Source organism: Podarcis gaigeae (assembly GCF_964106915.1).
Source record: "Podarcis gaigeae genome assembly, chromosome: 17".
Lineage (NCBI taxonomy): Eukaryota > Metazoa > Chordata > Lepidosauria > Squamata > Lacertidae > Podarcis > Podarcis gaigeae.
Window position 1 is genome coordinate 3,523,584 of NC_139694.1, and position 24,849 is coordinate 3,548,432.

The following is a 24,849-nucleotide window of genomic DNA, read 5'->3' on the forward strand; positions in this document are numbered from 1 at the left end:
CATCCTCTCCCAGGACAGATCTCCCTGTGGGGAGCTGGGATACTGTGGAGGGAAGGGTGGGGGTTTGGGGGAGGGCCAATTCCAGGAGCAGCATCAGGCAAATTAAATCAGACACCAGAGAGTTGGGGAAATCGGATTGGGACTTAATGCAAAGCAAGCAGGTTGGGAGGGGAGAGAGAGGGAGAGTTATGTGCTTTCTCGAAAGAGGAGGGGGGGTGAAGCACATCCAGAGAATATTGGTGTGATTCATTTGTGTTTTGCATTAAGATAACAGAAACAATCCCAGGGAGAAAATATACATGCATTTTTATTTTTTTTCCATTTTATGGAGAATGGGTCTGGAGGGGTATCCAGAGGCAGGCAGGTAGTATTCTGGCGAAGCCCACTGCACTCTTGTATTTTGGCGGACCCCACCTTAGGCTGGGAAAGGGCAGCAATGGGGACACACACCTTAGGGCAATAATTGAGGCAACTGTATTCTAGAAAAAAAGGTGTGCAGTGGGCTGCCAAATGCATTTGGTCGAAGGCCTTTTGGCAGCTGTGTTCTGGGATGCTGCTGTAGAAGGATTATCTTGGCCTCAATCTCTTTTAATCTCTCCTGCAGCTTTGGCCCAAGCCTGAGATAAATACCTTTTAACGGATCGCATTCTGACGTCAGGAAGCCATCAATCTAATCAGCTGGGCCACTTCTGGGCCAGAGGTAGCCCACCATGCTGAGAGGGCCAGGGACCTCACATGGATCTGAGGCCGACTAGCCCCCCGGCAGGCTAGTAACGCACCCTCTTCCTCCCACAAAATGAGCATCATCTATGACAACTGGATTTGAAATGAGCTCTGGATGTACAGGAGAAAAGGGCAATTGGATAGGGAAGCAGATGTTGCCGAGAGAATGGAAAGGGGGAAATGCATTTAGTCCTCTCTTCTCCCCTGTTCCCTTTAGAGTAGGATAATAGTAATAACACTTAGCATTTATATTGTTCATTTCAAGCATTCTTGGTGCTTCAGTAATCCTTTGGGCAGCCCCGTGTGGAAGCACAGCATTATCCTCATAATGCAGATGAGTAGCTAAGGCTGAGATTGCTATTTGCCTGTGGCTACCTAATGAGGTTTGCGGGTGAGGCAAAACTTTCGAGTTGAGGCATCTTAGCTTCTACTCAGCAGCAGCAGCAACAGATGGGAGCAAACCACCTATCAGTTTTTATCAGAATCGCATTGAAGCAAATGTGTAACACACACAAAAGCACCTGTTTGGCCATCCCATATCTTCCCAAGCTCATTGGGACTGGATTAGCTCCAATCAAGTGGCCAGGCAGTCAGGAGCCACAGGCAATGTATGAAACAGATCTACTCTATGTTCATCCAGGGCTGTTTTTATAGCACCATGCTTAGCCCTCAATCCTGGAATGGCAAGGGTTAAGCCTCTCCCCCCCCCCCCCCCCAGTGCTATAGTCTGGATCCAATCCAGTAGGGTTTTGCTGCTTTCAGACAAAGGTTGCTTCCAGATGACTTGTTTATTGACCATCCTTCCTGATTTGATTGCACAAAGTTTGCAGGGTGGTATTATGACGTTTGTTGCTTATGCGCTCTGATCTGTTTTCAGTGAGGTTGCACAATGAAAACATTTGCTATCTCACACTTTACAACAGAATTTCCTGGCATCAAGTCTGATTTTTTGTGAGGGAATAGGTTTGTTGCACAAGAGCACCAAATCCACTTTAACTGCGTAGCCTGAATTTGCTGGTGGTATTTGATGGCAAAACAGCGTCTTGAAGCACCTAAAGATTTCAGGAGATCAAAAAATAATGGCTGCTCCATAGAATTGTGGAACTGTTGAGTTGGAAGGGACCGAAAGGGATCGTGTAATCCAGCCCCCTGCAATACAGGAATCCTTTGCCCAATTTGGGGCTCCAACCCACAACCCTGAGATTAAGAGCCTCACGCTCTGCTGAATGAGCTATCCTAGTTTAGGTAACTCATGTTCTGCTTAGCTTTGTCTTTTATCTCCCATCATCTCTGCTTCCAAGCCGTTGCCCCAGAGCCTACGGGTGATTCCATATTGGATAATCCCACTTGGTTCACTCACTTTTTATAGGGCCTTATGTATGATGTTGTTACCAAATCATCGTTCTCTTGTGTTTTCACCATGCTTGTTTTTCCAGTTGCAGAAAATCTGACTTTTTAAGGGGGGGTGGGTGAATCTCCACTGATACTGCGGTCTTGTTCTTCCATCTTTTTAAGAGATGCTGTTTTGAAAAGTGTGGTGACATATTGGGCAGCTGAGCCAATTCCCACCTACTTTTCAGCACATGCTCACTATTTCCGTACCTGGAGGTGCCATTTTATCAACATGTTAATTTTTTTTTAAAAAAAAACAAACATTAAGGCTTTTTATTTGAATTGTAAAGTTGGAAAGGGACCCCACCCACACACAAACATCTGGTTCAACCCCCTGCAATGCAGGAATCTTTTGGCCAGGGTGGTTCTCGAACCCACGAACCCAAGATTAAGAGTCTCAACAAGGGGCACCCTTGAAGCTGCAAAGGTGTTCCATGTTTAAAGCACACACACAAACCATGTTGCCTTTTCTGATCTTTACAGTCAACATCCTTTTCAGTGTGTTCCTACCCCCCTCCCCTTTATAATTTGGCCTAAAACATTCAAAAAAGTTATTGAAGTAATTGCTCAGTAGTATTTGCACTTTCGGGACGTGGGTGGTGCTGTGGGTTAAACCACATAGCCTAGGACTTGCTGATCAGAAGGTTGGCAGTTCGAATCCCCGCGACGGCGTGAGCTCCCGTTGCTCGGTCCCTGCTCCTGCCAACCTAACAGTTCAAAAGCACGTCAAAGTGCAAGTAGATAAATAGGTACCGCTCTAGCGGGAAGGTAAACGGCGTTTCCATGCGCTGCTCTGGTTTGCCAGAAGCGGCTTAGTCATGGTGACCCCATGACCCGGAAGCTGTACGCCGGCTCCCTCGGCCAATAGAGCGAGATTTGCGCCGCAACCCGAGTCGGTCATGACTGGACCGAATGGTCAGGAGTCCCTTTAGCTTTAGCTTTATTTGCACTTTCACACATTTTTTTTTTTAAAAAACAGGTTTTTTAAAAAGTGTGCTCAGGTGAATTGTCCTTTTCTTCTTCATGTGGCTACGTCATATCCTGTTGTGTGGATGCATAAGGCAAAGTGGGAAGCCAGTTGTAATTCTGCGAGTCCCTTGTGGTGCAAAAGCAACGCTTGGGCCACCAATTCTTCTGCCCGAAGGCCCAGGCTCCTCCCAGGAATGGGGTCATTGCCATCTTTGATACTCTACCCTCTCAGCTTCTGTTTGACTACAATATAATCCCATCTCTGCATGCTAATCCCCTGCACAGGAACAACAGTGGATTGTGTTTATCCCAGACTGGAAACCTGTAAACAATCCAGAAGTTCTCGTCCTCCCTGCTGTTTAGCTATGTGATCCAATACAGATACAGGAGACTATGTACGTCTAAATAACTGCGAGTCTGAATACTAAAAGCCATAGCTACTTATCAGTAACTCTTTTCCTAATCTCACCCACTTTTGTGTTTGCTGAGGGAAGGGCTATTCATCTGTTTTCCCTTTCTCCAGGCCTCTGTCTCCCAGCATCATTTGTTAATTAAATCTTTGCTTCCAGTGGCAACTCAGATGCCCCACACGCTCTCTCTCTCTGTTTCCGTCCCCACCGTTCTGACAAGCTCCCAGGAGCGATAATCACACTCATCCAAGTTGGACCTGTTGACTTTCATCCTCAAAAGCTGCTTTCTCCCTGCCATGTGTAGTAACAAGCCTGTAGTTTTCCCACTTTCTGCCCAAGAGATGCAAAATGCCACCGGTGCAAAGTAGGTCATTCAGGCAGGGTTAGTTGTGAGGTTTGAGCCTGTGGCATGTTGTCTGCACGGGTAGACTACTGTGCAAATGGGGTGCATCTTCAGTGCAGTGTTTGTAAAGGTAAAGGGACCCCTGACCATTAGGTCCGGTCGTGACTGACTCTGGGGTTGCAGTGCTCATCTTGCTTTATTGGCCGAGGGAGCCGGCATACAGCTTCCGGGTCATGTGGGCAGCATGACTAAGCCGCTTCTGGCGAACCAGAGCAGCGCACAGAAACACTGTTTACCTTCCCGCCGGAGTGGTACCTATTTATCTACTTGCACTTTGACGTGCTTTCAAGCTGCTAGGTTGGCAGGAGCAGGGACTGAGCAATGGGAGCTCACCCAGTCACGGGGATTCGAACCGCCGACCTTCTGATTGGCAAGCCCTAGGCTCTGTGGTTTAACCCACAGCGCAAACATCGTGTCATTTTTGTCTCAGAAACAAGGACTCTTGTCCGGTCTGTGCTGTCCTTTGTGCGGGGAGGGCGGGGGACAGTTTGAAAAGGAAGCTTTCTTCCGTGTGCTATACTACACATACAATATGTTGCACCTCCACATGGGAAGGAATTGCCATGGAAGGGGAAACAAAGATCTGGTTGCTTGTTAAAGAGATCAAGCAACTTCTGGACCACTTATACCATCAAGGTTTCTCTCTGGATAAGATTTCATATGTATCTGAACTGCATTGCACTCCTGCTATTGTAGGAGGTAGGTCTAAATGAACTTTGGAGGTCCCTTTCAACTCGATAATTCTATGAACTGCTGGAGACTGTCATCGTTTTCCAGGAAGTTGGAAGATTTTCATGAAGAAAGGATCCATATCGTCGTTTTACTTTTGACTGGCTTTGAAGGGTTTCAAAAACAGTGGGGCAAAACAAACTAGTATGTGCTCTGTAGGAAGAGAATTAGAGCTGCTCACCCACCTTTGAAGCATGCTATTAGCCCTTATAGTGAACTGCTTCATATGACTATTTGAAAAACGGGATTGGTAGAAGAATGATATTCAACATTTATATAGCACTTCAGAATGGTCAAAGCACTTCTCATGTTATCTCAGTCATCCTTACAACAGTCCTATTACTCCTGTGTAGAGATGAGAGGCTATAGCTGAGATGAGAGAGTTGTAGCATGGATTATTCCTGCTTCACAGGCATCCCAGTGAGGACAAAACGATTCTCCGGCTAACTTGGGCACGCATGGTCCAAGGACCCCCAAGTCACCTTCTGATGTCATTTCTGGTAGTGCCACATGGAGAAGCAAAACTGCCTTGCCACAATGCCTGGCCTAGGGCAAAAACTCCCAAGTCATTCACTTGCCACGAGCTGCTACAAAATCTGAAAGGCTTGTGCATGTCCAACATGCTCAGAATTCATCTCTGGCTCGCAGCCTTGTGGACTGTGTCCCAGAGTCTGAGTTTGACCTGGTCCTTTGGCTAGTGGACCTGGCTCTTCCCTTTGGAGTCGGGGGCTCGGGGGAGTCTGCGCCACTGGGTTCAGCACCTCCATGCTCCTCCTCCTCTGAATGCGACTGCTCCTGTTCTGCCTCCTTCTGCCTCATCAGCTCTTCTGCCTGGGCCCGTTCCTACAAGAAGAGAGTGAGAAGACCGTATGTGTTGGAAACAGAGGCGCCAGGTCGCCCCCAAGATTGAGGGGGCCGGCCACACGTCGTGTGACGTCACGCACATCTCTCAACACCACGCAGGCTGGTACGGCCTTCCATTAGGCTGCGCTGGTTCCCACAGCATCTCTCAACACCGTGCACCCTGGTGTGACCTTATCCCAGGCTGTGCCAGTCCCTGCGGCATCTCCTGATACCACGCAGTGCCGGCGCAGCCTTCCACAACATGCACCAGGCCCCTTTCAAACATGTTCTATTATGGCTTATCATGTTGTCATTTTAAGGGGTGATATGATAGCCATGTTCAAATATATAAATATATAAAAGGATGTCAAATATATAAAAGGATGTCACATAGAGGAGGGAGAAAGGTTGTTTTCTGCTGCTCCAGAGAAGCTGACACGGAGCAATGGTTCCAAACTACAAGAAAGAAGATTCCACCGAAACATAGGAAGAACTTCCTGACAGTGAGAGCTGTTCAACAGTGGAATTTGCTGCCAAGGAGTGTGGTGGAGTCTCCTTCTTTGGAGGTCTTTAAGCAGAGGCTTGACAACCATATGTCAGGAGTGCTCTGATAGTGTTTCCTGCTTGGCAGGGGGTTGGACTCGATGGCCCTTGTGGTCTCTTCCAACTCTATGATTCTATGATTCTATTTCTTGTTTGTAAGCCGCTTTGGGATTCATTTGAATGAAAAGCGGCATAGAAATACAATAAATCAAATTTAAAAAGTGGTATTCCTCCTCTGGAAATCCACAGGGTGTGTGTGCATTAAATTCTACCACTTGCTGCTTAGATGCGCCGCATAAGCTAATAATAATAACAATAATTTATTATTTGTACCCTGCCCATCCAGCTGGGTTTCCCCAGCCACTCTGTGTGGCTTCCAACAAAGATTAAAAATACATTAAAATGTCACACATTAAAAACTTCCCTGAACAGGGCTGCCTTCAGATGTCTTCTAAATGTCAGGTAGTTGTTTATCTCTTTGACATCTGATGGGAGGGCGTTCCACAGGGCAGGCGCCACCACCAAGGAGGCCCTCTGCCTAGCTCCCTGTAACCTCACTTCTCGCAGTGAGGGAACCGCCAGAAGGCCCTCGGAGCTGGACCTCAGCATCTGGGCAGAACGATGGGGGTGGAGACGCTCCTTCAGGTATACTGAGTCGAGGCCATTTAGGGCTTTAAAGGTCAACACCAGCACTTCACCTCACCCCCAACCCAGCCCCCATTTTACTTAAGTATATATGCCTTTGGACAATTCCCATTGGCTCCCTCATCCCTACATCCTCCAGCTCTTCCTTTGCTTTGTGTTACCTGCTCCGCATGCTCTGGGAAGAGGGTGTACCAGAGGGCAATGGCACAGCGCCTCCCACGGGTCACAGCCCACACGCCGTGAGGGTTCTCCCCGCCAGAGCTGAAGGCCACCAGCCTTCCACATTTAGGGCGCACCTCGGCCTGCCACACAGAAAGAGAAAGAGGGAGACTGGTGTGAATCGACGGCTTTGCCATGGGCCCACCCATTTCCCCTTCTTCTTGGGGTGCAAATTTGGATGGCAGCTTTCTGAGCTGTTGATGGGATCTTGGTCTGGAGTGAATTGCACCATGCAGGACTGAAGAGGGACAGAAAGGCGAAAGCAACGCAGCGATTAGCAGAAGAGCTAGGCATACCAGTCGACAAGGAGTTAATGCCTGTTCCAGGGTGAAATTTGCCTTTGACTGCCCAATTTGAATCTGCTGCTGTTGCCAAGGACAGGTTCTGTTGGAGGGGAGGGGCAGGATCCCAGCTACAGCCATTCCCTCATCCCCCCAAGCCGTGGGCCCGGACTCACTGTAACCGTCACAGCATCCATCTCAGTGAAAAAGAGATTCCCCCCCTGGAAGTCATCGTTCAGGTAGAGGATTGCACTGCAGAGAAACGGGAGACAGGCAGAATTATGGGTAGCCGGGATTTGCTGCAAGGTTCTTCGCTCGTCTTTAAGAGCCAGGTTGCACATGAACGTTGCCACAGAGACTGGCACCCTTCGGGTGAGGATTTGTGTTGTTACACGTGCCCGCTTGACTGGCATTTGCAACGTCAACAAAACCCCAGAGCACGTTCTTTAACTCTTTCCGAAATGTTTGCTGGGCTGTTGTTTTAAACCGAAGCAAAGAAGAAGAAGAAGAAGAAGAAGAAGAAGAAGAAGAAGAAGAAGAAGAAGAAGAAGAAGAAGAAGAGGAGTTTGGATTTGATATCCCGCTTTATCACTACCTGAAGGAGTCTCGAAGCGGCTAACATTCTCCTTTCCCTTCCTCCCCCACAACAAACACTCTGTGAGGTGAGTGGGGCTGAGAGACTTCAGAGAAGTGTGACTGGCCCAAGGTCACCCAGCAGCTGCATGTGGAGGAGCAAGGAAGTGAACCCGGTTCACCAGATTACGAGTCTACCACTCTTAACCACTACACCACACTACACCACACCGTGAGTCAACACAAAATGTAAAAGGCAGCCATGTTGGCCCACAAGAAACTTTTTGAAATTCATTATGAAGACAGTACTTTTTACTAGACCATCTAAAATGTCAACCAAACCACCAAAAGGGTGTGCAAGCTTTTGGGTTCTTCAGGGCCTCACTGCAACACCTGAAAACTCCTCCCATTAACACTCTTGCAAGATGCTGAGTCCCAACTTTACTACCACCCATCTTTTTTTCTTCTTCCCCCTCCTTGCTTTGTTTACCATCTAGCCTGGGGTTTCCCAAACTTGGGTCTCCAGCTGTTTTTGGACTACAATTCCCATCATCCCCGACGGCTGGTCCTGCTAGCTAGCGATGATGGGAGTTGTGGTCCAAAAACAGCTGGAGACCCAAGTTTAGGAAACCCCGATCTAGCCTGATGAACATGTCCTCAAAAGCTTACGCACTGTTTTGCGACATTTTGGATGGCCTAATAAATATATCGCCTTCATCTGGATTGTGTATAAATGAACGTACATGTGGCTCTTTAAAAGACATATATATATATCAGTTTTTCCCCCCCGCCATGTCTTACCTGTAGTCTCTGTATATGTAGGCAGGAGGCTCCCTCCAACATGTGCTGCCCTCGGGGTCCAAGAGACAATTGTCAGCATGGACTGGGTGGCTGAGGTCCATACGACTTTCCTGCTCTCCTAAACAAAACCAATGAAAACCATAAAATGCCTTGTTTCTGACACCAGGAGAAAATGTTGAAGAATGCAAGGAAAAATGTTGGAGGGGAATAGACACATCCTGTTGGGAAGGACAGAATGAAATAATTAAGTTAAATAAATTAAGGACAGGATGAAATAATTAAGTTAAATAAATAATTAAGTGTAATGAAATAAATAAATATAATGAAATAAATGTTCATAAAATATTTGATATCTGCCATCCCAGCATTTTTATTTAATAATAATAATAGCAATAATTTATTTATACCCAACCCATCCAGCTGGGTTCCCCCAGCCACTCTGGGCTGCTCCCAACAGAATATTAAAAACACAATAAAACATTAAACATTAAAAACTTCCCTAAACAGGGTTGCCTTCAGATGTCTTCTAAAAGTCAGATAGTTGTTTACTTCTTTGACATCTGATGGGATGGTGTTCCACAGGGCGGGGGCCACCACCGAGAAGGCCCTCTGCCTGGTTCCCTGTAACCTCACCTCTCGCAGTGAGGGAACCACCAGAAGGCCCTCAGATTGTATTTTATAGTTAGCATGCATTGATAATTAGGCTCCGAACTAACTACTCATGGGCAACTAGTCACATATAACAAGACTACTTCATGTATGTGGAACTCTCTTGCTGGATTGCGACAGGTATATTTGAGGGAGTTCAGCTGATGACATTTCATGTTCAATACTCCTGATAATTTGTATTTTGGAGCATGCAACTCTAGAATCTCAGTGGGTTAGAGTGTGGTGCTGATAAGGCCACGGTTGCAGGTTCAATCCCCATATGGGACCACTACATATTCCTGGATTGCATGGGGCTTGGACTAGATGATTCTCAGTGTCCCTTTCAATACTACAATTCTATGAATTTTGGTGTGAATTTTGCAAACAGAAAAATTTGAAACTTTGGCATATGTTGAATATTCACAAATGTAAGATTCAAATTCAGCTCTGATGTTCACTCCTTATTAGATGATAGTAGCATAGCCAAGGCTTTTACTCTGCCTTTCAAATGAATTGTTTGCATCACTTCTATTAATTGTTCGTTTTGAAGCAGTAAATTTATCAGCAGGCCGTATTTCCAACTAACAATGTAGAAATGCTCTTGTTCTGTGTGGAACATTGTGCCGATGAGAAGAGGCAAAGTTCCTTACCCTCGGCAGCCGTGCGACACACAAGATGTGTGAATGAAAAATAGAGGTCTTTGCCAGGGGTGAAATAGGATTCCACAATTTTCCGGGATTTCTCACTCGCTTGCAAGAGCAGCTTAGCATCCCTCCAGTTCACAGTGCTCTCCTCAGCCAGCTAGAAGACAAAAAGCCATTGCAGAAACCCTCACTTACGGAAGTGTCCTTAATTCGCGCGAAGCACACGTGTGAAAGAGAAAAAAGGATGCAGATAACAATTGCCAGAATATGCAGCGGTTTCCTTAGCAAAATGCAGGAGGGGGGGGGGCTTCTGCACGTGTAACAACTGGGGAGAGGGGGGAATGAAAGTTGGCGCAGCTTTTCTTGTTTGTTAGAGCTGCCAGGGTAATATGTGTTTACCTTTCAAAACATCAGTGAAGTGGGCAGAAATGACTGACAGAATCCGAGACATGGGAGAAGAACAAACAGAAGAAGAATGGAAGAAATTTAAAGATTATCTGCAAAAACATTGTAAATTATTTGAATGTTAAAGTGATGCAGAATAGTGAGACAATGTGGCATTAGTGACAAAGCTGAAAGGAATGTGCAAAGATGTTTTATGAGTAACAAGTAAAGAAACATAGTTAAATTAATCAAATGATGGGGGATTAGAAGATAAGTGGACAGCAGTGGGAAGGGTTAATTTAAAAGAAATTAAGAAATATTAAAATTAGTCAAAATAGAGGAAGAATTTGCTGAAACTAAATTGGAAATTTGAATACAGATAAGGGAGATGTGAGGAAGTCAGGAAAGTAAGTTATATGAAATTAAGAGTTGAACTTATATATTTTTGTTTGGTTTTTGTGTTTTTTATCGTTTATTGTTTGTTGTTGTGTTATTTTGTCTTGTTTGTTATTATAAATCTGTTGAAATCTTAATAAAAATCTTTTTAAAAAAACACAAAGCATCAGTGAAGTGAGAGAAGGAAATGCTATGGCTGTTTATTCCCTGGTCCCCTTGGCTGCTTTTCCTTGCCTGCATCAAGGTATGTGTTGCATGGCAATCTGCACCTGCCCAAATTCCTGCATCTGCACAACTCTCCATAGCACAGGAGGCTCTGTCCTCTGTTTCAATGGGGCACCCTCCGTGACTGCAGAGAGGAGGAAGGATGGAGGAAGGGGTCTCTCACTGGTGGAGTTCAAGAAATGGGGCCTGAAGCAGAAATGCTCATAGCATATTGTCTTTTCTTGTGATTTTGGCATTTATGCCAGAAGACAATTATTAGAGGCCTTGCAACTCAATAGGCTTAATTCTACGCTACCGACGGTTCAGGACCCGCTCTCGGACAGGAACGATCAAATTACTTTAATAGTGGCTGAATTTTTGAGTGCTGTCCATGTAGAAAGACTGGGCCATTATAAAGAGATTTAGTGGTTCTTAATTGATTGGTGATGTAGTAGTGTCGTACTGTATTATTTATGCAAATTGATTTCCTCTGGAGTTAAAGATCTGACTGGGACAAACCTTGTTATGCTGAGCTCGTATTTTGCACAGTTTGTATACGGTGTCTGTTTGATAATGTGTGGTTTGCTGTGCCCAATAAAGGATATTTGATAAAAGAAATGCTCATAAAGACAGAACACAAGCAAGCAAGGGTGGGAGAAAGGAAGAATGCTGAAAATATTCACTGGCATGAGACAATCACATCAGACTTGAAACACACCTTAAGAAACACCTTGGGAAGATATGCTTGGAGCCTGGGCTCTTTTCCAGGCTTTCTCTATTCCCTCAGCATGCAATCTACACAATTCTTTTGTATTCCATCTTTTTGTCCTCTTCTCAAATGTTTCACAATAGGATCATCTTCGTCAAGACTCCACCCATGCTCATAATATTTTTCTCAGGGTTTCTGTTACTCTCACATTTATCATTCCTGATGGTGATGTCTCTAAATACATTCCAGCAATGAAAATCCTTAGAAATTTGGGTCCCCCCCCCACACCTGTATGGTCCCTGTAAGGCTTTGTTTTGCAAGCTGGTCTTGGGCAAAATATTTGTCACTTATAGGACAAGCATGTAGTGCATGATTCGAGGTCTGCCAACTTGTCAGAAGCTAGAGGACAGCAGTTTCCCCACCAAACTGGGGGTGGGATGAGAGACACATCATTGCCCACGGAGGAGACTCATTCCTCTTGGAATGATGGGTGGGAGGGCCGGGGAAAATGTCACCATATGAATGTATTTAGAAATCACTTTTTAAAAGAAAAGTATAATTTTATCTAGGGACGCGGGTGGCACTGTGAGTTAAACCACAGAGCCTAGGACTTGCCGATCAGAAGGTTGGCGGTTCGAATCCCTGTGACGGGGTGAGCTCCCGTTGTTCGGTCCCTGCTCCTGCCAACCTAGCAGCTCAAAAGCACATCAAAGTGCAAGTAGATACCGTATTTTCCCCTCTATAACACGCAGATTTTTTCTCCTAAAAAGGAAGGGGAAATGTCTGTGCGTGTTATAGAGCGAATGTGTGGTCCCTGGAGCCGAAAAATCAGGCAAAAATCAAATCGCCAGGCAAAAATCAAATCGCGGCGCTTCACGGAGAAGGGAAAACTGAAAAGAGGAAGCGGCTGCTTTCCTGCATTCTGCCTCAGGGTCTTACTGCCCACCCTCCTCTGTTTCGTTGCTGTGTTTGCTGAAACGGAACAAAGAGCAGGGAAAGCCCCTCCCCTCCAGGCAAGCTCCGGTGCTGCTGGGGGAGAGGGAGAGAGAGGGGGGAAGGGAGAGGGGGGGAGGGGGAGGGAGAGAGAGGGGGGGAGGGAGGGAGGGAGAGCGAGCGCGCGATGGCTGGCTGGCTTGGGTGGGGGAAAACTTTTGCCTTTCTTTTCTCCAACCCGTTAAATCCCTCTCCTGCATTCTTAGCCAGCTGCTTCTCTGCACACCCCTCTAATGTCCCTTCTTTGTTTTTCCTTCGCTCCCCACTTAAAATGTGGTTACAAAGCATAGATCCACATGGATCCTCAGGATCTTTGCATTGGGTCACCCCAAATTCACCATCAGATCACATAGCATGTCCATGGCTACAGCCTGCCCCCCCAAAATCACGCACCCACTGTTGCCTGGAGCTGCAATGGTGCAAAAACGTGGTTTAAAAGCATGGATCCACATGGATCCTCAGGATCTTTGCATTGGGTCACCCCAAATTCACCATCAGATCACATAGCATGTCCATGGCTACAGCCTGCCCCCCCCCCAAAATCACACACCCACTGTTGCCTGGGGCTGCAATGGTGCAAAAACGTGGTTAAAAAGCATGGATCCACATGGATCCTCAGGATCTTTGCATTGGGTCACCCCAAATTCACCATCAGATCACATAGCATGTCCATGGCTACAGCCTGCCCCCCCAAAATCACACACCCACTGTTGCCTGGGGCTGCAATGGTGCAAAAACGTGGTTACAAAGCATGGATCCACAGGAATTCTCAGGATTTTGGCATTGGGTCACCCCAAATTCACCATCAGATCACATGTCTGTGGCCACAGCATGAAGCCCAAAAATGATACATCCACTGTTTCATTCAGAATGTTTTTTCCCTTGATTTCCTCCTCTAAAAACAATGTGCGTGTTATGGTCAGGTGCGTGTTATAGAGCGAAAAATACGGTAAATAGGTACCACTCCAGCGGGAAGGTAAATGGCATTTCCATGCACTGCTCTGGTTCACCAGAAACAGCTTAGTCATGCTGGCCACATGACCCGGAAGCTGTACACCAGCTCCCTTGACCTATAGAGCGAGATGAGCGCTGCAACTCCAGAGTCGGCCACGACTGGACCTAATAGTCAGGGGTCCCTTTACCTTTACCTTTATAATCTTATCTGCAGGCACATTGAAATGTTATGATCCTTAGCAGCAGCAAGACTAATAATGAGATGGTTCTTGGGGGGTACGAAGGAGGAGAGGTATATGGGATATAGCTCAGCTGGTATAGCCTGAGACTCTTGATCTCAGGGTTGTAGGTTTGAGATCCATGTTGGGCAAAAGATTCCTACATTGCAGGGAGTTGGGCTAGATCACCCTCGTGGTCCCTTCTGACTTTACAATTCTATGATGGAGAGTATTTTATGGGCTAAGCCTGCGGCATGATGCTGTGTGCAATAATTATTCTAAATTCCTTGTTTTTTGAATAAACGGGAAAAAAGCCATTCTTGTGCTTCAAAATCCTGCAGAAACTCTTTGCCAGAGAACATGAATAAACACATACATCACAGGCTATGAAGTCTACATAAAGGCAAAACTATACATTACATGCAAATTTGTTTCAGAGAACCCAATGGCTTTTTTTTTTGGAAGGCAAAGCAGCTTCAGGAAGAGATTGTTTGGAGAGAAGCAGCCCGTCTGTGTGTGCTGAGCCCTTTCTGCGCCAACCACTTCTTTGCTAAAAATCACACCCCCCAAGCCATTTGTCTCACATTGGACCTCACATACATGTTTGTATACACATATCTGAAACCCTGTAGGGGAAAATAATCCTTACAGGAATGTTTTGATCTGGAGTAGAGAAGCACTGGGTCAAGGAAAAGGTTAAACACTCCCTTGCCACTTCTCAGATGAAAATTTCTCCCTCCTGAATTTTTTTTTACCTTAGAACAGGGGTGCCCAAACTTTTTTCAAAGAGGGCCGGATTTGATGAAGTGAACATGTGTGAGGGCTGGCCAAAGTTGTTGAGGACATACCGTATTTTTCGCCCTATAGGGCGCACCTAGTTGGGGGGGAAATAAAGGGGGGGAAATTATTTTTCCCCCCCCCAGGCACGGGGCTGGGGAAGCCCAAGCTTCCCCCGACCCCAGCCCCCAGAACAGGCTGCTATCCGCAAGCCTTGGGAGCCCGCGGGAACTCCTGCTGGTCTCCCCAGGCTTGCAGATATCTGCCCAAAACCTGCGGCATGCTGCTCAGCACACCCCAGGCTTTGGGATGCAGGCTGCTATCCGCAAGCCTTGGGAGCCCGGCGGGAAGTCACGCCGGGCTCCCAAGGCTTGCGGAGAGCTGCCCGAAGCCCGGGGTGCACTCCGCTGTGCTCCCCGGGTATCGGGCTGCTGTCCACAAGCCTTGGGAGCCCGGCGCGACTTCCCGCCGGGCTCCCAAGGCTTGCGGATAGCTTCCTGAAGCCTGAAGAGCAAGAGGGATCAGTGCGCACCGACCCCTCTCGCTCTCCAGGCTTCAGCAAAAGCCTGCATTCGCCCCATAGGACGCACACACATTTCCCCTTCATTTTTGGAGAGGAAAAAGTGTGTCCTATTGGGCAAAAAATACGGTATACTGCCACGGGGGCAGGATTAAATCAACCAGTGGGCCGGATTAGGCCCCTGAAACAGATTTTGGACATGCCTTCCCTAGAAGAAGCAATGGGAATGTTTCACAGTCATTTCCAACCACAGGAGGAGGACAGTGTGTTTGTACATGCATGTGTCTTTACACATGCATGTGTCTTTGCACATGCATGTAGATAAAGACAAAGCAAGCAACATTGCCTCACATATAATGTTCAACTCCAATTAAAAATGTACTTGTTTACAACTTCTTTGCTATTTTAACTTGACAGTGTACTCTGGCTTAAAGTTCTCACACCTCTGGTTTCTCTCCAGCTTCAGGGAAGATGCAAAGAAAAAACCTACACCTAGAAATAGGAGCTTGCCCCTTCTAAAGCCACCCAGAGTGCCTTCCATCACCTGCGGCGGGCGGCCCAGCTACGCCCCTATCTCAAGAGGGATTGCCTAACGACTGTTGTCTATGCTCTGGTAACTTCAAGGTTAGATTACCGCAATGCGTTATACGTAGGGCTGCCTCTGAAGACGGTTCGGAAACTTCAGCTAGCGCAGAATTCAGTGGCCAGACTGCTCACCGGAGCAAGACAGTCTGAGTCTATTACACCAATCCTGGTCCGACTGCACTGGCTATCAATTAGTTTCCGGGCCCAATTCGAAGTGCTGGTTTTGATCTATAAAGCCTTAAATGGCTCAGGACCACAATGACTCTAGGACCGCTTCTTTCCATATGATCCCACCCAGACCCTGAGTTCACCTTCTGAGGCCATTCTCTGCGAGAGGTCTGGAGGGTGGCAACACAAAAACGGGGCCTTCTCTGCAGTGGCTCCCTGTCTGTGGAATGCTCTCCCCAGGGACGTTTGCCTGGCGCCTTCATTATACACCTTTAGGCACCAGACAAAAATGTTCCTTTTTAACTAGGCCTTTGGTTGACCTGCTTGACATCCTACACCAGGGGTCAGCAAACTTTTTCAGCAGGGGGCCAGTCCACTATATTTTGAAGGAAAAAAATGAACAAATTTCTATGCCCCACAAATAACCCAGAGATGCATTTTACATAAAAGGACACATTCTACTCATGTAAAAATGGGCTGATTCCCGGAACGTCTGTGGGCGATTGGGCCGGATCCGGCCCCTGGGCCTTAGTTTGCCTACCCATGTCCTACACCCTTTTAAAATGTGGCTCTTTTTTTGGGGGGGGTGTTATTGGGCCATTGTTTTTATTTTATTTTATTTTTATTTTATATATTGTGATATTTTCTGTGAACCCCCCCCCCCCCGAGACCTCTGGGTATAGGGCAGTATATAAATTCAATTAAAAATAATAATATAGACATTTACCTGCAGAGCCTTTAACACTGTTAATCCTTCAAATTTCTCATGGGGCGTGTGTGGCGAACGCCTGCCGCGATAGCCGCCTTCTGTTCCTCCAGCTGCCTGAAACATACAGAAACAATGTGAGGGGCCCAGGGTTGCTCTTGGCTCCCTCTCCTGCTGCTGGCGGGGGGTGATGCAGAACAGGTGCTGGCACACCTTACCTTAGCCAGGCGGAGGATGTCTTTGCATTCAGATTCCGTCAGGACTCTGTCCAAGACAACTCTCTGGGAGCCATTGAGCTGCTGGGAGTCCATGGTGATGGTGATGCCCTCGAAAGCAAGGGGTTCTGGGGAAAGGAGATGAGCAAGGCGGTATAGGAATGCAACGTGAGGCAATGCTATCTGTCAGGGAACTGCCATTGGAGCCAGAGGCGGAGGGAAGGCTCCAGAGGGATGCCAGAGAGGGTCCCAGTAGGGGGAGAGGCAGCCCATCCGCTGGGGAAGGAAATCAGCGTAGCACCAGTAGAGGAGGGGGGCAGATGGGGGAATCGGAGAGAAGGCTCCAGGACTCCTCGCCGGAGACCAGCGGGGAGAGCACGGTTCCTCCGCTGCCCACACCCTCCCTGCGCAGAAGACTTCCGCGCAGGGAGAGTAGGAGGAGACTGGGCGTCAAAGAACTTCTTAGCTGGAAGAAGTTCAAGAAACACCCACTGACGGATTCTGCCAGCGATTGAGACAGCCACGGATGGGTGGCTGTCCGGACAGAAAGGGTTCACCCAGGTAACCCAGCCAGGTGTGGCGCCAACTTACGCATGAGCAACCCCCCTAGAACCATTACACTATCCTTCCGCTGTGCCCAAGGGATGTAAATAAACAGGGAGGAAACTGATCTCCTTTCAGGGCCTAGTCATTTATGTGTTGCTTCCCAAACGTGTAGGGAGAATACCTGTAAGACCATATAACACTGGTTATTTTTTAATATATTTAAAAGACCACTGTAAACAGTTAAAATCATTGGCAGGGATACACTGACACTTGTAATGTGAAATGAACTTTGGTAACTATGGATATGTAACAGATAGATAACGGTAAATGATGCAAAATATTTTTTTTCAATATGGAACCCAGGGAGGGAGGGAGGGAGGGAGGTCCAAAGGTTTGAAAGAACCTTTTATTTTAATATTTGGAAATGGTTAAAGTAAAAAAAAAAAGTATAAAATTATGTAAAACCAATGAGCAAGACCACTTGGAGGCTCAAAGACATTCAGGATTTGTCATCCAGATAGATCCTTGGTATACTTTATTCACGTTTAGTACACTAGCAAACAGTGTGTGATTTGCAATCCAGCTATTGCTAATTTTCACCTTGTAAATTTGCCATAACCTTTGGCATAAGAACCAAATACTTTGACAAATCCCTACCATCTTTGCTGATAAAGTCAAAAGCCACTACCAATGAACATGCATGGTACAATACACCAGCCAGACAGGTCTCCGAATCAACAGTTTTGGTCCCAGCTGAAAGTAGAGGAACTGTTGTCCAAAAAGGAGGCATAAACATGGTGTTCGAATGCTCATCTCTGGCAACACCATTCCCTGGGTCACGCAGGCAGGGCAGCCACCGCTGGCCTCACTTTCATTCCCATCTGCTGTGCAGATGGCCAAAAGAACAGCATCAAATCAGACGAGTGCATGCCCCTGCGCTGCGCAGAAAGGGGGCAACATGCTCCTTCTGGGAGGTGATGTGCTTTGGCATGGGTACAACACATGCGCCTAAGGCATCCTGCCGCTGCAAGGCCTGTGCATAAGCAAACACTGCCACCACAAGGGTGCTGCCTGGCTCTGCAAAAGCAGCTATGGGCCCAACACAAGTTTGCATGGAGGATGAGGCTGTCAACGGCTTTATGCTCCGTGATGGTTACACGGCCTCTGTAATCAGATGCAGTATGCCTCTGAATACCGACTGCCGAAATCATGAGTGGGAGAGGGCTGTTGTGCTCAAGTCCTGCTTCCCAGAGGCATCTTGTTGGCTACTGTGGGGACAGAATGCTGGACTATATGGCAACTGGGAGAGACTTCATCAGGCAAAGCCTTCTTCCACCTGCCTTGTCCCACCCTCCAGTCTCTGCTTCTCCATTTGTATTGTATTATTTTATGCACTGTAGCTTGCCATTATTTTATTGACTGTAGTTTAGAAATTATTTATTGTAATTGTTAAGAGTGGATTTCAGTTTAATTTTTATATGCTGATATTTAATATTATTCTCTACTATTCTAAGGAATGTTGAATGTTACTTATTTGATGTAAGTTGCGTATTTAAAAGTTATGTTTTATTATCACATTTTTGTATTGCATTAGATTGTCGTATGGTGTACATTCTTTGTTTCTTCAGCTTATAAACCGCCTTGGGTATTGTAAGATAGAAAGACGGTATACAAATTAAAAGTGATGGTGATGCTGAATCGGCTTGATCCAGCAGGGCTGCTCTTAAATATAGTGAATAAGCTCCTAATTCCCTAGTACTTTCCGATTTCTCAGCATATTGCCTCTTAAGCAACCTCCGAGTCGATCTGATTTAACCTGAGTTTGGAAGCTTCAGCACTGGGTCCCTGTCATTTCACAGAATAATGGAGTTTGGAATCCGTTTCTATCCGTGGGCTGTTAGGCTGCTGAACGGAAAATAATATAGTGCAACTGACTTTCGGGGTTGGTGTGTTTTGCGACAAGCACATGGAGTGCAATGAGACTGAGTGTTGGGGGTGGGGAGGGAGACTCGGTTAATTTCATTGTACACAGATTGTACATTGACAATAAAGGTATTATTATTATTATTATTATTATTATTATTATTATTATTAACCACAAGGGTCCTCTAGTCTAACTCTCTGCAATGCAGGAATCTTTTTGCCCCACATGGGGCTCAAAACCATGACCCAGAGATTAAGAATCTCACACTCTACCAACTGAGATATCCTTTGCACAATTTACATATTTATAAAAGAAAGGATCACGAAACAAAATGGTATTTCAAACCCGGGGTAAATCCTCAAAAATAAAAAGTAAAGCTTCACCTAATTCACCAAAGCCAATTTTAATTCAGAGCCAACTTAATTCAAGCGATAAAAAACACCCCTCCCTGTGCTGCAAGCACGGCTTCAAAGTTAGTTGCTTTTCACTGGGAGCAGAAATGCCTAATTAAGATAAAACTAGCGGGTTGTTCAAAATTCTTCAGCACTCTTCCAAAGGCCACAAGGCTCAATCTAAAACTCCTGTCCGAGTCTCAACAATATTTTTTGGCTAGCGTTATAAGCAAACCCAAACTTTCATTTTGCCAGGACCCCCCTCCCCTTCTAAAGCTCTAAACTTGGAGTCTGCAGGGGGAGAGGAAGAGACAAAACAAGGCCTCACCTCCAACAATTTGGAACAGGACTGCGGGGAGAGGCTTGCTTCAAGCCCTGCACGTTGGTCTCCCCTCTCGTTCCCAGCGAGAGGTGGCAACTTTCTATGCTTCCTTACCTCTGCCTAGCAAGCACAGAGCCAAAACAAATCCGCTCCACTTCCTCGTGGGGAGGAGTTGCGGTGGACCACGTGGCCACCCACTCTCCCCCGGTGGCAGGGGACGTAGTCCCGCTTTGCCTGGGGGATCCTGGCCACGTCAGTGCCCAGTCAGCCAATCCGCTGGCTGGGGGTCTGTGGCCGGGACCATTTAAGGAGAGGCGTGAGCCAGGGGGCTTCCTCTTTGGCTCGCTTCCTCAATCGCCCGCCCTCCCTCCCTATTTTGCAGGTTTTAGTCATTGGCCTTGCTATGGCCATCGGTTGGTCGCCATTGAGGGGCCTGGTAGGAATTTTCCCACTTGGCAAATTGGCACTGGCCATTTGGTTTTCGTCTACCTCGTAGCAATGGTCCCAACTTTGTTAGGGTTGCGGTTAGGCATTGTTTGACCTTGTGGTGGGGGAGGGGAGGTGTGGCCATCACCTGCCCCTCCAAGCTTAAGGGTATTAAAGGAATCCAGCAGTGTGGATCTTGTCCGAAGCCTGGGGCGGGGGCCATGACATGACCCTGACGGGAACACCAGGGGGAGCTTGAGTTGGTATGCATCGATGGGGCTCCTCCTTCCGGTGGTTGACCCTTACTGGACTCCCTGCATGACAGGCAGGAGTCAGATATAGTTGGGTCCATTCAATGCCTAAGCCAATACTGCTCACATTCTGTAATCAATAAAGTTGTGGCCAAAATTTGCCCAATAACATTAGCCTAATATCAGTGTCCTTGTGTGTGCTATTTCTCAACTAGGGAAATCCCAGGTTTCAGTTGAACTTAGGAGCTGGAGAAGGGGCAGAGTTGGTCCCTTCCTCTCTTTAGCTCCAGGTTCAGAGGAAGCCTCAGGCTCATCTCACTCACCAATGCCCAACTCCCCACAAACCACCACAGGGAGTCAGTGGGGATGACTAAGTCTTGTTGCCTCATCAGCCTTCCCTCCCTGCGTGTCAGCTCGTTTTCTGGTACTCACCTCTTGGCTCCTGCTGTCCCATATCTGGGGCTTTCAGCCTTTGCTTCTCTTGATCCTCTCTTGGATTAACAAACAAACACAGAAAAGGCCATCAATTGCAGAAATGGAGGACATGAGACTCTCCCCTAGTAAAAAGTTCGGCAAAAAAGCAAAGGCTACTACCGTATTTTTCGCCCTATAGGACGCACTTTTTCCCCTCCAAAAATGAAGGGGAAATCTGTGTGTGTCCTATGGGGCGAATGCAGGCTTTCGCTGAAGCTTGGAGAGCGAGAGACGTCGGTGTGCACTGACCCCTCTCGCTCTCCAGGCTTCAGGAAGCTATCAGCAAGCCTGGGGAGCCCGCGGGAGTTCCCGCAGGGCTCCCTAGGCTGCGGATAGCAGCCTGCCGCCCGGCGCGCGAGACGCCCTGAAGCAGAGCGCCCCGCACGCCGGGCAGACATCGGCCAGCCCCACAAGCTCGGGGGACAGCGGGGAGGCAGAGCACCACCATACCGCTGTTCCCCGACCTGGTTTGGGGGGGGAATAAAGGAATTTCCCCCCAAAAAAAAACTACTTGCGTCCTATGGGACGGAGCGTCCTATGGGACGAAAAATACGGTACTTAATATTGCTCCCCCTCAGCCCAGCCTCTCTGCCTTCTGATGCTTACTTGTGTTTTTCCTTCATGTTTTCAGGAATCAATTCATCTGGAGTCCACGAATCCTAAAGAAATAAAGGCACAGACTCATGTTACACAAGGTTTTATCCATGCTGTGGCAGAACCCTCACCTCCTTCTACATATGGCAGTATAAAGTTCCTGCTCCTTCACCATAGTATGCGCACACATGCTCTGCCTCCCAGCTAGTTCATGCTATAGCTGTGGCTCCCAAGCTTTCTTCTCTGGGCCACGCTTTCAGAATAAAAATTTGCCAGCACCACACCAATTTTTCACTGATAAGAAATACACTGGAGCCCAGGAAGAAAGACTCCAGAGCGGTGCTCGATTTATAACACAGAATACAACTACTTTATAATGTCATCATGGGACATTCAGAAAGTATAAAGCAATGCAGCCACATAAGAACTTGAATTGTTCCCAAAATGTAATTATGAACGAGCCTCTTACATATGTACCTTAAGTGTGTATACCAACTCAATGAGAGGTGTGAGCTTGCTTTTGCCAGATAATGTCGTTTATATGATGTCTACTTTGAAACAAACAAACAAACAAACAAACTCTCATCTCCTCATCAGTGCAAAGAAGCCTTACTCTTTTCTGATGTGTCAGATTTGTCAGTGTTGAAAATCCCTGTTCGTGGAGAACAGTAGTTTAACCAATGCTCTTGAACAGAGGTGGGGATACGGTTTCTGTTTATCTATCCAAAACAATTTATACTCTACTCTACTCTACTCTACTCTACTCGGGACGTGGGTGGTGCTGTGGGTTAAACCACAGAGCCTCTTGGGCTTGCGATCAGAAGGTCGGTGGTTCAAATCCCCGCGACCGGGTGAGCTCCTGTTGCTCTGTCCCTGCTCCTGCCTACCTAGCAGTTCGAAAGCATGTCAAAGTGCAAGTAGATAAATAGGTACCACTCTGGCGGGTAGGTAAACGGCATTTATGTACGCTGCTCTGGTTCGCCAGAAGCGGCTTAGTTATGCTGGCCACATGACCCAGAAGCTGTCTGCGGACAAACGCTGGCTCCCTCGGCCAATAAAGCGAGATGAGCGCCACAACCCCAGAGTCAGCCACGACTGGACCTAAGGGTCAGGGGTCCCTTTACCTTTACTATACTACACTACACTACACTACACTATACTACACGTTTCAATGTTTATTTGATTGTCCTTGAATATTCTGGCTACACTTGCCATCCTTTCAGGCCAAACCAGCGTGGCGCGCCACATTCTTTGAAAATCACCGAACCACAGGGATCTTTTTGGAGCCACATCAAGTGAGAAGCCGGACCAAAGGTGTACTTTGTGTCAGGGAGGTAAGCAGTCGATTCCTTTATTTAAACAGTCCTCGCCCTCCTGGCTTTGGCAACTCACTGTGCTCAACTGGAAGCAGCCATCTTGAAGTATCTTTGATATCCATAATTTTCTTCCTGCTCATCACTTATTTCAGGCACCAAGGCAGGAAGTGTGTGGGGGGGATGGTCCGCTCCCATATATTAATTTGTCAAGTACAAGTAAGTCCATAGATGAAAAAGCAGACTGCAGCTACTTACAGGGTCATTAAAAGTTTCCCCAAGGTGCTCCACTGCATAGTAAATTAGTTTCTTCTCCATAAGAGACCTCTCCACATAGTGGCGGATATTCTGTGAAAGAAATAAAGATATTAAAACCAGGCATTTAAAAAAAGTACTACAAAATGGCTCCCGCTTTTTTTGCTTAAAAACAACAACAAACTCTGACAGTAAATCTGCACAGCTATCTGTTCCATGTGTCTTAAGGTCACTTGAGTGATTTTCATGAGAGAGGTGGGAATCCTTAACTCTCTCTGGATTATGCCCAGTGTGCAAAATATTTTGTTCTCATTGATGTGGTGCTTGCTTCCAGACGGAAGAAATGTTTACTGGTACCTCTCTGGCTGCAATGGGCACGTCTCCCAGCTCTGCTTGGTATTGCTTCAGTTTCTCCAGCAACGCCCCGTCTGAAGGATAGAACTGCAAATAGGTAGCTGCACATTCAGCGGCGAGGGCCCAATTCCCAGCTGAAAATGAGAAGATGGACTCAAGTTACAATGGCTCCGACTACCATACCATCCATGCTCCACCCCACTCTTGTCCTGGGCACGTTCCCACTCAGCACAGCATCCCCTGCTTACTTCTTTCATAGGCAAACTGCAGCAAATCAAAATGTGACGGGATGAAGTCTTCTGTGGAAGACACCCTCCCGGGCTTGGTGGCAATGTCAAGGACACACTTCTGCCTGCACTTGAGGACCTGGATGTAGTGAGCTGGAAGAAGGCAGAAAGGGAATGAGAAATAGAAATACAGAATACATGCCCCCAGAGTAACAGCTGGACTGTCAATTCTTCGGCGACCAGCCTTCTTTATGGTCCAGCTTTCACTTCCATACATCACTACTGGGAAAACCATAGCTTTAACTATACGGACCTTTGTTGGCAAGCTGATGTCTCTGCCTTTTAAGATGCTGTCTAGGTTTTGCTGGACCCCCTCCCTCTTTTCCCTGTTCAGGGAAGTTTTTAATGTGTGACATTTTAATGTACAGTGGTGCCCCGCAAGACGAACGCCTCGCAAGACGGAAAACCCGCTAGATGAAAGGGTTTTCCGTTTTGGAGGCGCTTCGCTAAACGAATTTCTCTATGGGGTTGCTTCGCAAGACGAAAAAATCTTGCGAGTTCCCGCGGTTTCCCCCCCGCTTTTTCCCGCCCTTTCCCTAAGCGCTAAGCCGCTTATCAGCTGTTCCGCTGATAAGCCGCTTCTCAGCTGATCGCTAAAAGCCGCTAGACCGCTAATAGCACTAATCCGTCAATGGGCTTGCTTCGCAAGACGAAAAAACCGCTAGACGAAGAGAATCGCGGAACAGATTAATTTCGTCTTGCGAGGCACCACTGTATTTTTAATCTTTGTTGGAAGCTGCCCAGAGTGGCTGGGGAAACCTAGCCAGATGGGCGGGGTACAAATAATAAATTATTATTATTATTATTATTATTATTATTATTATTATTATATGAAGAGCAGCACCTGAAAAGCAGAAGGTGCTTATTTAAGGGCTATGGGATGTTTCTTATACCTAGGGAATACATTTTCTCTCAAGATAATGCCCCCAGAAGTCATGAGCTTCGGGGAGGGGGGAGGAATACCTGCCAATATTCAAAATTTCCCAACCTTTTTTTGTTTCACCACAGTGCAGGAAAGCAACCTAAATGAAAACACACCTGCCCCTTTTCTCCCATGAG

General features: G+C 46.9%; 1 protein-coding gene across 1 annotated transcript in view; it reads right to left on the minus strand.

Annotated features, from left to right (window-relative positions):
• Window positions 1-4,885: 4,885 nt before the first annotated feature.
• Window positions 4,886-24,849, minus strand: part of P3H3 (prolyl 3-hydroxylase 3) — a 25,601-nt gene continuing 5,637 nt past the window's right edge. Inside the window, exons 3-14 of the mRNA XM_083720072.1 lie at window positions 23,752-24,052; window positions 23,507-23,637; window positions 23,153-23,242; window positions 21,594-21,646; window positions 20,946-21,004; window positions 16,656-16,780; window positions 16,459-16,554; window positions 9,830-9,980; window positions 8,532-8,649; window positions 7,334-7,409; window positions 6,819-6,959; window positions 4,886-5,469 (exon numbers count right to left, since the gene is read on the minus strand). Coding sequence (XP_083576198.1) covers window positions 5,251-5,469; window positions 6,819-6,959; window positions 7,334-7,409; window positions 8,532-8,649; window positions 9,830-9,980; window positions 16,459-16,554; window positions 16,656-16,780; window positions 20,946-21,004; window positions 21,594-21,646; window positions 23,153-23,242; window positions 23,507-23,637; window positions 23,752-24,052 — 1,560 coding nt within the window. The 3' untranslated portion in view covers window positions 4,886-5,250. The remainder of the gene's footprint in view (window positions 5,470-6,818; window positions 6,960-7,333; window positions 7,410-8,531; window positions 8,650-9,829; window positions 9,981-16,458; window positions 16,555-16,655; window positions 16,781-20,945; window positions 21,005-21,593; window positions 21,647-23,152; window positions 23,243-23,506; window positions 23,638-23,751; window positions 24,053-24,849) is intronic.